Source organism: Malaclemys terrapin, chromosome 6 (genome assembly GCF_027887155.1).
Source record: "Malaclemys terrapin pileata isolate rMalTer1 chromosome 6, rMalTer1.hap1, whole genome shotgun sequence".
Taxonomy (NCBI): Eukaryota; Metazoa; Chordata; order Testudines; family Emydidae; genus Malaclemys; species Malaclemys terrapin.
Window position 1 is genome coordinate 74,837,299 of NC_071510.1, and position 12,723 is coordinate 74,850,021.

The window sequence follows — 12,723 nt, forward strand, 5'->3', positions numbered from 1 at the left end:
TAATGCCCGTCCCATTTTTTTGAGATTGGTACAGCTTGTTTCCTTATTGTAATTTCCTTTCTCTTTGACCTCTCCCTTCTTTTGTTTTCCCCACCCCATTTTCCCTTTCCTTTGCTGCCCTGCTTCTGTCTTTTTTCCTTCCCTTTCCTCCCTATATAGTCCCTCACCTTCAGCAAAACCCATCGTACCTTCCTTTCCCTAACCCACTAACATTAGTGTGAAAAGGTTGCCTACCTTGCACATAGGCACACTTTTCACTCAGTCCTCCTGCACTGTGATTGAACGATCACTGACAGGAAGTTAAACAGAGAAAGACGTGCCCTCTGATCAGCTTTTAATTTCTTTCTCTGGCCATGTATTTCAGACAGAGCACAGGAGAGAATCAAATCAGGCTACCCAAGCAGCATTGTATAATACTCTCATTCCAGTTAAGAGTGGAGGGATGCCTTGGACTCTGTTTGAGCAAGTGAACAGAGGGCAGAGATCTGGGGCTAAAATAGGGGAAAGTATTGGAACTCCTAAGGCCATAAGCATTTTCAGCTTGCATACAGGCACTTATAGGTGCCATCCTGTGTGGGATAAAGAGTCTAAGCCCCAGTTTCATCTTCTCAGGGGGTGGGATCAAACCCGAGATCTCCAACATATTTAGCATACATGCATTCATATACAGTTTCAGTCCTCTCACTGCTGAGTACTGACTGTTCCATTTACAGAGTTGTAGTCTGCCTGCCCGTTGTTTGTTCTCTTATTAGTTCTGTGAAGTGATCAGACTTCTGACTTATGTTAATTTTTCATTCAGTACATTCAACTGGACTGTCCCATTCTTAAGCTGGCTGGCAATTGTTGCCCTCTGTGTGTTCACAGTCATCCTGTATTTCATTCCACTGAGATACATTGTCCTTGTCTGGGGTAAGTAAAGCCTTTTTTTAACTGTCTGTGCCACTTAGAACAAACTGTTTTTTAAGGGATGAGTTATACTGTCAGTAGTTTTCAGTATTTATGGTCATGAAGCTATTCCATGATGGAAACAGACAGGCTAGTTAAAAATCACAACTGTGTAAAGATTTAGGCCCACCTGCAAAATGCATTTTTCTTGTCTGGCATTCTAGACTTCATCATACTATAAACATGTAGCCATGAGGATTCTTCATATATCAAAGTGTAGCTTTGTCTAGATATTACTCTGATTTATTTTCACCACTTATACACGAACAGGGGCATTTCAATCTATATAGTGCATTTAGGACAATATGTTTTTGCTGCAGCACTTTATCTTGTGTAAGTGTATGTAAACACAGTGCTTAGACACCTGCTTAAAGGGTCACCTTTAGACTAACAAAAACATATATGCTATTTTACTGGTGGATAATGAACAAAAGTGGGTTGGCTTTTTTTTTGTTTGTTTTTGTTTTTTTTAGGAGACAGCTTAACCTCTCATATAGGCTTGTGTATTTTATTTATACTGATTTAGAAAAGCTACTGTACAGTATACTAGTTATAAAGATTGTTCAATGTTTTTGATCATATATTTTTAACACCCCCCCCACCTCTGTAGAGGCTGTACCTGCATTTCGTAAATACACACCTTGTACAGAGAAAAATCTCATTTAAGTCTATGGGAGTGACTAGCTTTTCTTTTCTGGAAAAACTCATGTCTTGGAGAATTCAATGTTCAGACTCCATGGACAACATATAAAATCACTAAAATGACTTCAAATAGTTAATTTTCTTATATCTAAATCAGGATTAGGAAACTTGAAGCAAACTGGGTCGAGGCAGAATATTTTGAGTCCTTACACATAAATGAAATGACACCAAAATTGATTATACAGTTCAGAAAACTTGTATTTGATGAGCTATGAACACAGAAGAAACAGGGAGCAGTTAAGAAGTTTTAGGGGAAAAAATCTATACAAATGAAAGAGGCAGGTATGAGGTGTTTTATGTTCAAGGATTTCATCTTACTACTTACTTTTCTACCGCTAAGCTTCCCTTGCCATGAGGCACAGTCTTTTAGTTTGTTTCCAAAATTTCATTTTTCCCCACATAGACCAGGTGTGAGAGCATTTGTGACAGAAGTTTAAACTGTTGACTAAGTCCAGAAAACTGTTCTTGAAATGGAACCCAGCAAACACACACACATTTTCACTTTATTTGGAGTTTCTACCCTCATTGATGTATATTCAACTCCTCTTCTCATTCATTTTTCTGCATTTAAAAGCAAATGCTTATTTTTATTTGGTTTTAGTGAAAGACAGGTTGTCACCTCCAGGAAAGTAGTTTCTGAGCTGCTTTGCAAATTCATATGGCCATGCTGCTGTATAGTGAGGCAACTCTTCTCCTAAAGAAATTTCCTCCATGCAATGTCAGATAGGATCTGCATTGCTACATTTTTCTCTTTTGCACCCACAGAAGACTTTTTCTCCGAGACTCTTCATTCCAAAGGATTCTTTGCTCTTTCCTCTGAATAAACTAAGAATTCTCAAACTTGTCCAGTGTCTCTTCTGGACTACCTGCAATCTAATTCTGTTAAGAAGCAGCTGATTTCATGTGGTCTGCCAGCTCTTCCTTACCAACAGGTGGTCCAAGATCAGTTTGAGAAGGTCTGGGATAGACACTTGATTTCTCAGTGCCTCCAGGCTGAATTGGGTCCCCTCAAATGGATGTGGCTGGGTCTCAGATTCCCTATTCACCAATTTTAGTAAGGGCTGGAATTTCAAAACGTACACCAATTACCAAATTCACCCCCTCAGGGTGCAACTTTCTCCTCTCCTCATGTCCTGCACTGCAGGGCAGTTGTGTAGGATTGTGGATTCACTCTGTGGAAGGCCAGTGGTGTTACCACTGCTGCTCTGCTATACACATTCTGGCAAGGGCATGAAGCTTTATAACCTGGCTAGAGTTTCATAGATGATCTACCAGCAAAGGGTGCCTGAATGAGAAACTGAATCAGCTTATGTCCCAGCTAGCTTGGTCCCAAAACCCACAGACCAGGCCCAGTTCTTTTTGAGTGCTGTCCCAGCTTGCTCTGGCTGATGTGGGATTTTGGGAGGCTTGTGCCATTGTGGGCCCTGCTTTGGACATCTTTTGTTTCCACAGCCCACAAACTAGGCCTTGCCAGGCTATTACCCAGGGAGCCCTCCGGGGTGCTTCAGACCCAGTGTCTAATATGCAATAGCAATTGTAATTTAGAAATGCTGTTTTAGCTTAGATTAGGTAAGATGGGCCTGGTGACTTTGAAATTTGGTTGCTGATTTGAATAACCTAGTACAGCTTTTCTTTTTGTGGAAAAATAAACTATCAAACCTCCCATTCTAATAATATTCCTAAGTCAAAATATATATTAAAAAAACCCACAACAAAACTGTGACAGGAGCTTGAATCTGACAGTATAGCCTGAGAGTTCTGAAGCAGAGAAGTAAAGATCATTACTTTGATTTACTGTAAAGTGCCAGAAGGTAAAAACAAAACAGTTGCCACTAGAGCTGACCAGGAAATCAAATTTCCATTCTTCAGTAATGGAAGAGTTTTCAGAAAATTTGTCCCAATTGGGCCAAAGAGTCTAAATTTTTTGTGAACTGAAGTTCTGCAATATTTAATTTCAGAAATTCCAAAACATATTTCTGGAGTGAAATATGCTCCCTGGGACCCTTGGTGGTTGCTGAATGAAACTGACATGCAGTTTTGTAATCAGAAGCTGCTAGGGCTTCCAGGATACCCAGCTCCATGACAGTCCCTGAATGTTCTGAGTTGAGGGTGCCATGGAGCCTGCCAGCCCCAGCAACATATTGCATATTTCAGAAACATCATGTTTTAGTATTTCTGGGATGAAATATTGTGGGATGTCAGGACTCCCCAGCTCTCTGGGCAGCTTGCTCCCCAGACTCCAGAAGTTGGGCAGCTAGCTGGCCCAAGAGTCTCATATCATGGCAGAGCTTCCCTGGAGCTGTCGACTCCGGAAGCACTGGGTTCCAACTCTAAGCCAATTCTTCAGGCCAGCTGCCACGGAGCTGGGCAGGCAAGCTGGCAGGAAACCAAGCAGGTTTTTCACTGAAACGTGCCTAGCAGGCAGGTTTTGAAACATGACTAGCAAGGTCGGGTTCCATCTGAACCCTTCTCAAAATCTACATGTTACCACAAAATGTTTTGCTTTTGACAAATTGGCATTTTCTAACAGAAAAATATTCCATCTGAAAACTTCCAATCACCTTTAGGTGTTACTGCCAAGATGAAAATTAAAGGAGGGGATGGTGGTGGTGGTGGGGAAATACTCCATGAGCACTTTTAGAGACTGATACCATGTCTACACTACAAAGTTTTGTCAGTGCAAGTTGCATCAGGAAACAGTCGTTGACTTTTGTATATCACTTGGGTACTTGCGCGCTTGGGTGCTTTCGTTGGTGCTACACATACCCAACATAAGTGTTGTGTCAGTGTAAAATCTGGCACACCATGGGTAGGTATCCCAGTGTGCCCTGTGCCACTGCCCAGCCCACTGTCTTTTGGGACTTTTTTGCGGTGCTTTATGGGATATCAGTGATTTGCCTAGGGATTTCTGGGAGCGAGAGGTCAAGTTACCACCATGCTGCTTTCTCCATCCTGAAATAATTCCCACATCCTATAATCTTCACACCATTAAAAAAAATCCCCACAGCCCCATGCACTGCATTTTTGTCTCTGCCATCTCTCTGGCAGAAGCATGGATCCGTCACAGCTCAGCACCATTCTCATGAGAGTTGCTAATAGAAGATGCATGATTCGCCTGTATTTGCAGAACTTGAACCAGTACTACCACAACCAAGATTGTGATGAGGAAGATGAAGAGATGTTCAAGCACAGTAACCAGATACTCATGGGGATGATGAAAAAAATGCCAGGTTGCTGCTGGTGATTGCGGAGCCGTTCTGCATGGTGGATCACTGCTTATGGGCTTGAGAAACGAGGACTGATTAATAGGATCTCATTGTAATGCAGGTTTGGGATGATTAGCAGTGGCTTCAGAACTCTTGGATGTGACAGGCCACACTCCAGTATCTGTGTGCTGAGCTTGCCCCAGACCTCCAGTACTGGGACATCAAAATGAGATATACTAACAGTGGAGAAGCAAGTGGCAATCATGATGTGGAAACTTGCAACGCCAGATTGCTGTCCATTAGCTGGCAATCAGTTTGGAGTTGGAAAATCCACAGTGGAGGCAGTTGTCATCAAGTGTGTAAGGCCACTAAGCATCTCCTGCTACACAGGACTGTGATGCTGGGTAATGTACAGGAAATAGTGGATGGATTTGCAGCAATCGGGTTGTCAGACTATACTGGGGTGATACACAACATGCATATCTCTATTCTGGCACTAATCCACCTTGTCACTGTGTACATCAACAGAAAGGGATACTCTTCCATGGTTATGCAAGTGCTAGTGGATCACCCGGGGCACTTAATTGATAGCAACATGATACTCTCATCTTTAAGAACACAGGACTTCTCAAAAAGCTGCAAGCAGGAACGTATTTCCATGACCACTGCATTACCATTGGTGATGTTGAAATGCTAACAGTGATTCTGGGGGACCCGGCCCACCCATTGCTACCCTGGCTCTTGAAGCTGTACACTGGCTACCTGAACAGCACCAAAAAAAGATTCAGCTACTAGCTCAGCAGGTAAAGACCCTTGAATGTGCTTTGGTAGATAGAAAGGGTGCGGGTGCTGTTTATTCACTAGCTAGGATCTCAGCAAGGCCAACATCTCCTTCATTATAGCTGGTTATTGTGGTATTACATAATATCTGAGAGGACGAAGGGGACTGGGTGTCTGCTGAATTTGAAAAGCCAGACACATGAGCTAAGAGAAGAGCCAACTGGAGATATATGGCTAAAGGAGGCATTAAAGAAAGGCTCTTTTAACAGTTAACCACAATCATGTTCTCTGATGGTTTTATGAAAGTGACTGTCGTGTGTACGAAGATTAAATACCAGTGGGTGTTTGCTTCCTGCTGTGAACTCTGTAATGCTTGGTGTAAACTAATAAAGATACCGAGTTTCCAAAAAAAGAACGTTGTGTGCAAAGAAACAGACAACAAAATTAAAGAGCCAACAAACAAACAAAGTTAAGTCTTCTACCAACACTGTAAAAGGGTGAACCATACTTGAAAATGCCAAGTAAAAAGGAAGTAAAGTGTGATCATTAATATTCATATATGTAAAACCTACTACAGTATAGTAGGTTGTGGCTACACATGCACCTTGTGGTTTTCACAGGTCTGTATATGTGTAGTTATGATTCTTCTTCTTGTCCCGCCCGTGTGCAGTGGTAGGGATAAGGATGTAGAGTAGGCTGCCATCTGGTATGTTGGGGGATGTAGGGAGCTGCAACTGTGGAGTTCTCCAATAACTGGAAAGGCTGTTGAGTCCAGGATCTTGGGCACGTAGGTCAATATTGCTCTGCAAAGTCTGAGTTTGTTGCCTGAGCAAATTCATGATGTCCTGGTGCACTTCCCGATGCACCTCTCTGTCTTTTTCCCTCTCCTGCAGCAACTGCTCTCTCCATTCTCAGTCTTTCATGGTCATATGGCTCTTCCCAAGCCCTATGTTCACAGACTTGAGGCAGTAGAAGATGGGAGGGAGTCAGAGAGCAAGTCCTTCTGAATCCTATTCTTTCTCCTCCAGATCAGGGTCAGACATTCAGGGGCATCTTCAAACAGATCCTGCCTCACAGTATGGTCCTTGCCACCTCTCCTCCCCACCTCCTTTCTTGTGGAGGAAAGACCTCAATATTGATGCAAAAATTACATTAATAAAATTATTTTGACTTAATTTCTTAAGTCATTACAGACTTGTTTGCACCTTTATTGAATATTAAGATATAGCTTTAAGAAGGTTATAGTCAGGATGTTTGGAAATACATATGTTTGGCTAGTTATGTTAGGAAATGTTAAAGCTAATCAAAGAAATTCCAGGTTTCTGTTTTTATTTCCCATGGACAAGCAAATATCAAGAAATAAAGCATGTAAACATTGATGTTTTAGGAAGAAACATGATTGTGAAAGGAATGTAGGGTGTGTTATCAGAGCAATAAGTTTAGGTAAAGTGGGCTCTACCAATCCCCACTCTTGCAAGAAAACCTGCTTGTGTTCTTAAACACTTTAGAGAAAAACATGTTTAGTTGGAGATGTTTTAAACTTTTATTTATTTCTTAAATGTTGAAATGACAAACACCTCTGTGAAATGCAGACTTCCAAATACGTTAGCTAAATGAAAACTTCCTAATATAGCTCCTGATGTCATTGCTGTGTAAATGTTAAAATGCCTGATGGACCAACATGGAATCTAATAACCTTGCTCAACTAGTGTGAGAAGCCATTTAAGTATAGGATATTCATATTAATGGGAAATTAATTTCTGGCAGTGCACAAGCAAACCCTCAACCAACTCTGGAATAGAAGAATCAAATCTCCGAAGTCGTCAACACTTAATTATTTAAGCTCAAGAATATTTGATTTATTTAATTTAAAAAAACCACTTTTTAAGAACAGAACTTTTGTATAAAAACAGGAATGTTTTGGACTATTGGAAAAAGCTTAAAAGAGAAAACTAAAAAAAATCTTAGAAAATGAACTGAACAAAAAGAAAAAGTTTTAATTGTAAAAGATATCTGGATCTTTCCATCCCCAAGAACAAAGGCAGTTAAAGAAATGCTGCATATTCATTAAACAGACTGCATATTCAAGAGCTGAAAGTGTCACCTAAGCCAACCCTTAGGATGACAGCAATCAACTTTAATCTAAAAATTCTAAATCTAAAAACCTCAAAAGGGTGTGTGTTTCTATAGTTTCTTCAAAATAGGAAGGAGACAGGTTTAAAAACTCTGAAGTGAGCCCCTCACACATGCATACAGCCCTGTGCCCCTACCCCTGCCCCTGGCTACTCTTCTTAGACAGCAAGCACCTCACAACCCATCCTATTCATCCAGCAAAGTGCCACAGACAGACAGGAAAAACACAGAAGACTCAAGAAGAAACCAAGGAAACCTCCCCAAAACGTCAACCTGCTTTGGTGAGAGAAAGTTAACTAAGACACTGCCAAGACCCTTGTAATGATTTTTTTGGGCTATTATGATGCTTTTGTAACTTAAAATATTAACTTTCTCCTGTTAATCATCAGATGGTTAAACCATGTCTTCCTGGAGAAGAGATGCGCTAAACATTGGCAAACAGAAATAGTGGATTTTAATTGGATTTAGGATTCTTAATATTGATTAATTGGCCTGAAATGGCTTCTACTAGGTAACTAATTTAAATATTTTCTTAAATTTCGTAGGATTAGTTAAGATTGCTTACGTTCTCCAACTATAAATTGTCTTGTTATTTAAGCTTAAGCTGGTTATGTAGAGGCAACAATAGTTTGTTTCAGTATCTAATACGATGCTAAACTGCATTCATAATAATTCTAGGCAACATTATACTTTGGTCTTAACTTACTAAGAGAAAAGCACCCCCTGGACTGGTTCACGCTCCAGCATGTAATCTCTTTTAAAGCTCTCCACGGAGAGAGAGACAAGAGATTGTAATGGAAGTCACCAGTGATTTACTTGTTGTTTTCTTTTCCTTTATTTAATAATAAAATGATTAATAATTATGATTATTTTTCTTTGCCTTAATCGTGGTGTCCCCTAAAGTATGTAAAAGACCCCCCCATGACTAAATAGTAGGAGCCACATCCTTGGGTTGGCAGCCAGAGAAAAAGTAGTAAGAGTTGGCCTACTGCTTCGTGTTTCTCTCAGCTAAATAGTTTTAGTAATTTTTAAAATAAAATTATGTTGTGTCCAACAATTTAAGATTACCTCTTTCCAGTCCACATCTGCCCCCACATCACTGTTCACAGCCGGGATCTCCTCCTCAGGCTCCAGCAAAGCATTCACAGTGCTCTGTAGCGTGTCGGTGGAGTCACCACCAAGTATGGCATGGTTTGTTGTAAAACGGCAGGTCTGGGGACACCACCAGATTTATTGTTGCCCTCCCTTGCCTTCTGATATCCCAGGGAAAGTTCCTTTGCTGTCAGGTGCCACTACTGTTCACCCCTCTCAGGCCCCTGTTTCAGCATCCCCTGTGCAATCTGAACATAGCTGTCAATATTTCTGTGGCTGTTCCATAGATGTGCTTGCACAGCCTCTTCTCCTCACACAAGTAGATCCAGAACATCTTGCCTGCTCTCAGCAGGAGTGCTTCTAGTGCCTCTGGAGCTGGCAAGGTCTGATGCACACAAAAAAGGTGAGCTGATAGGTGTGTTCCTCAGGGGGAGGCAGTTAGGAAAAGGGATTTTTAAAGGAGGGGTGAGGAGGTGGTGGGCAGCTTTGGGTCTCTGTGACCTCTTGGCTGTGGAGTTTGTGACCAGAGAGGCCACTTTTGCAGGAATAGGGGCACCTTGGGACAGCTACTGGAGAGCAGTTAGAGTTGACATAGGAAATGCAGTGTTTACAGTCGCACTGTCACCCTAAGTAGGTCGATGGTGTCATTGTGTCACTGTAATGGTGTGCATATGTTGGCAGGAGACAAATTTTGGTGTAGACACATGTCACAACTAGGTTGATGCAAGTCAAAGTACGGTGCCCTAACTTTGTAGTATAGATCAGGCCTGAGTATACAGTGCACTAAGTTAATGCTAAAAAATCAACCTATGAAATGTATCTTAAAATCTTTGTCAGAAGTTTGCCAAAAATGTTTTTGTAATAATTGATGATATAAAAACTCCAGAGATTTTAATAACGTTTGAACTATCACTTTTCCAGGCATCAATAAATTTACAAAGAAACTTCGCAGTCCATATGCAATTGATAACAATGAGCTACTTGACTTCCTTTCCAGAGTTCCCTCAGATGTACAAGTGGTGTGTATATATTTTTTTAATTCTCATATGGTTGTCAATTTAACATTAGATTAATAATACTATGGCTTTGTTTTTTATAATTTTTAAAATGGTATTATTTTGTTTTGACTTTATATTCTCTGGCTCATATAAATTGAAACTCAAACAGGCTGGTGAATCTTCTGCACTTTTTCCAGTTAGGGAATTAGTTTTTGCCTTGGTTGTATCTTTAGGGAGCCTCAGGGGCAATCAGTTTAAAAAAAAAAAAAAAAGGGGGGAGGGGGGTTGGGAAATGGTAGTGGGTGACCAAATTGCTATTAACCAACTGCCAGGGACTGTTGTAAATATCGCTGGAGTAATGTAGTGCTGGGGTTTGTTGTAGGAAATGCTTCTGCCTGAAGCCATCAGCCCCTGAAGAGAGGAAATAGGGATATCACATAATGAAAGGAAATTCAATAGTGCAGCCAATGTCAGGCTGTTTTGCCCAGTATCTTGTGGTAGCACTGTGAATTTGGGCTATTGTTGCCACCTATTTTTCTAAGGTGAAAATTGTTTTATTTACTATAGGGGATGAGGTTGCCCTTTTAAAAAAATGTGTTATGAAGTTCATGCACTTATATTGTGGTGTGGGATATTACATGAACTGTTAAGTGTTACAGCATGTTGTTCTCATAAATCACTAGGTAGATCAAGAGGATAGGCTTTAACATTTTCAGATGCTGGGTTAAATTCATACTTGGTGTTGCACTTGCAGACGTTATGTCTGAATCTGCCCCTCTACATGGTGTGGGCTTTGCATTACTGGAGAATGTATTAAATAACAGATTGTAAGGAATTTTTATTGATCTCTTTCAACTGGATACTGTTTTATTTTCATTTTGTGAGGAAAACAAAAAGACTTCCCTAAATCAATACCCTATTTTATTTCCTGGCAGGATTTTCCTAATTCTGATTTTTCTTCTTACTCCTGATCTATCATTCTATTGTTTTTGCAGCCTAGCTGCAGATCCCATACAGTTTGAAGCAGAATAGCACTTTTTCTCCCCAAGGAAAAAAAAAAAAATCTCTTATTCCTTTGGTGCTCTTTTTTTCTGCTGGTGAGTGGCCACCTGACCAGTTTCTTTCTGAATGTTGTGTTTAAACAGGTGCACTACCAAGAACTGAAACAAGATCCCAGTCACAGCCCAAATAAGAGGAAGAGAAACAATCCTGGCTAGCCAGCTTCATCTCCTGAGGAGTCTAGCATCTGCTGAGGGAAGATAAAAGGAAAAGCCCAAAGCCTAGGCAGCATTTCCTTTCTCTAAGCTTTTTATTTATTTTGCCTTTTTATCACAGTGGAGAGAATTTGTAAATATTGTACAAAAGCATTTATCATTCAAAATGTATTTAGCATTGTACAGAAAAATTTGATGAAGCCTTCAAATATGGGTTATACTGTGGGGAAAGCCTGTGATTCATAACATAACACAATAAAAATACGTAATGTAAAATAAGTGGTAGATATGTAATATCTTTTGATAGTAGAAGGCACATAAAACTAAATTAAATATTCAAGTCAAATCTGCAAAAATATAAATATAAATCTGATTTGAAAATGTAAGTGCAGTTTTATTTGAACGTTAATATTTTTATCCAATAAGTTTCCATTACAGTTTTTTATTTTTTATAACTTTAAACAGAAATACAATGTAATGGAACCTACTGCATTTAAGTTTTATCAAAGCTTTAGACACTCTTGTTAACTTCTCGTGCAGTGTATTCAGACTGACTTGGTGTATTTCTCATTAGCTTACAAGTAGCCCAAGTGCAAATTTCTTACTAGAGCTCCATTAATTGAAGAGATTCCTGCCTTTTTTATCATTCCATCATGAGACTTTAAAATACATACATATATCTAAAAATACTGCCAGGTTTGTAACTGACTACATCTCTTTTTATATGTACCAATAATATTAATTTGTACTAACTAGTTTAGTGAATGAAATACATAGTTCAGTTGTAAAGAAAATACTATCAAACTAAATCCATATTGCTTCAGGTGTCAGGTTATGAACACCATTTGTGCACATAAAGACTTTTAATACTAAACTGTTACAGAAAATGTTTTTGCTTTCTAATTACAAAGTCATATTAAAATGCTTTATGGCATATTATATTACCTGTTACTGGTGTGACATACAGTGTAAGGGAAAAATGCAGTAGTAAAAGTGATATACCAGTTTTATTTCTTTGTTTAATAAAGTAATCAGTCCTCCTGATACAGACATCCCCCCACTGCCTGAAAGTCTATTTTGTAAATTAAATGGCATGCACACAAACATGATTTACATTTCAAATGTTTTAATAGCCATTGTATAAATAATACATAGAGATATATTCTCATATCTCTGCATGAAGAGTTCTACACCTAAAGTAACTCCCCAGATAGGAGTGTACTATCCACTACTAAGGGCCTACTTATTTGACTCTTAGTCAACACTCTTAGTAATGTCACATGGAATTTTGCCTGAATAGGAACTGCAGGATTATGGCCAGGAGAAATTCTCTGTGCCCTATTTTGTGGGGCAGCTGGCTTGTGTTGTGATTGCTGGGAAAGTTGCATTGCACTACGTATTTGAAAAAGATATTTAGAAATAGCGCATGCAGGGAAATGTATATGTGTGTCTAGCTCTCATGAGCAATGCAGTTAATTATTTAATTTGGAAACTTATTTTTGTTGTAAAGATATGTTGCTAATTAATGCTTTTTATAATAGAGCTATTTTGATCTTTTCTGTTTGTATAACATGCCTGAAAGAATGCCACTCCTATTACCTTTCTGTGAAAAGCCTTTGGCCTAAATGTGCTCCAGATAGATCATTATGTTAT

At 39.5% G+C, this 12,723-nt stretch overlaps 1 protein-coding gene across 3 annotated transcripts in view; it reads left to right on the forward strand.

Annotated features, from left to right (window-relative positions):
- The window catches only part of MCTP1 (multiple C2 and transmembrane domain containing 1), a 488,682-nt gene extending 476,555 nt beyond the window's left edge, over positions 1–12,127 (forward strand). For all 3 annotated transcript variants that reach the window (XM_054032853.1, XM_054032854.1, XM_054032852.1), the window contains 3 exons: positions 800–909; positions 9,780–9,877; positions 11,002–12,127. In XM_054032853.1, the coding sequence (XP_053888828.1) occupies positions 800–909; positions 9,780–9,877; positions 11,002–11,073 (280 nt within the window). In that variant the 3' untranslated portion in view covers positions 11,074–12,127. The remainder of the gene's footprint in view (positions 1–799; positions 910–9,779; positions 9,878–11,001) is intronic.
- The last annotated feature ends 596 nt before the right edge of the window (positions 12,128–12,723 follow it).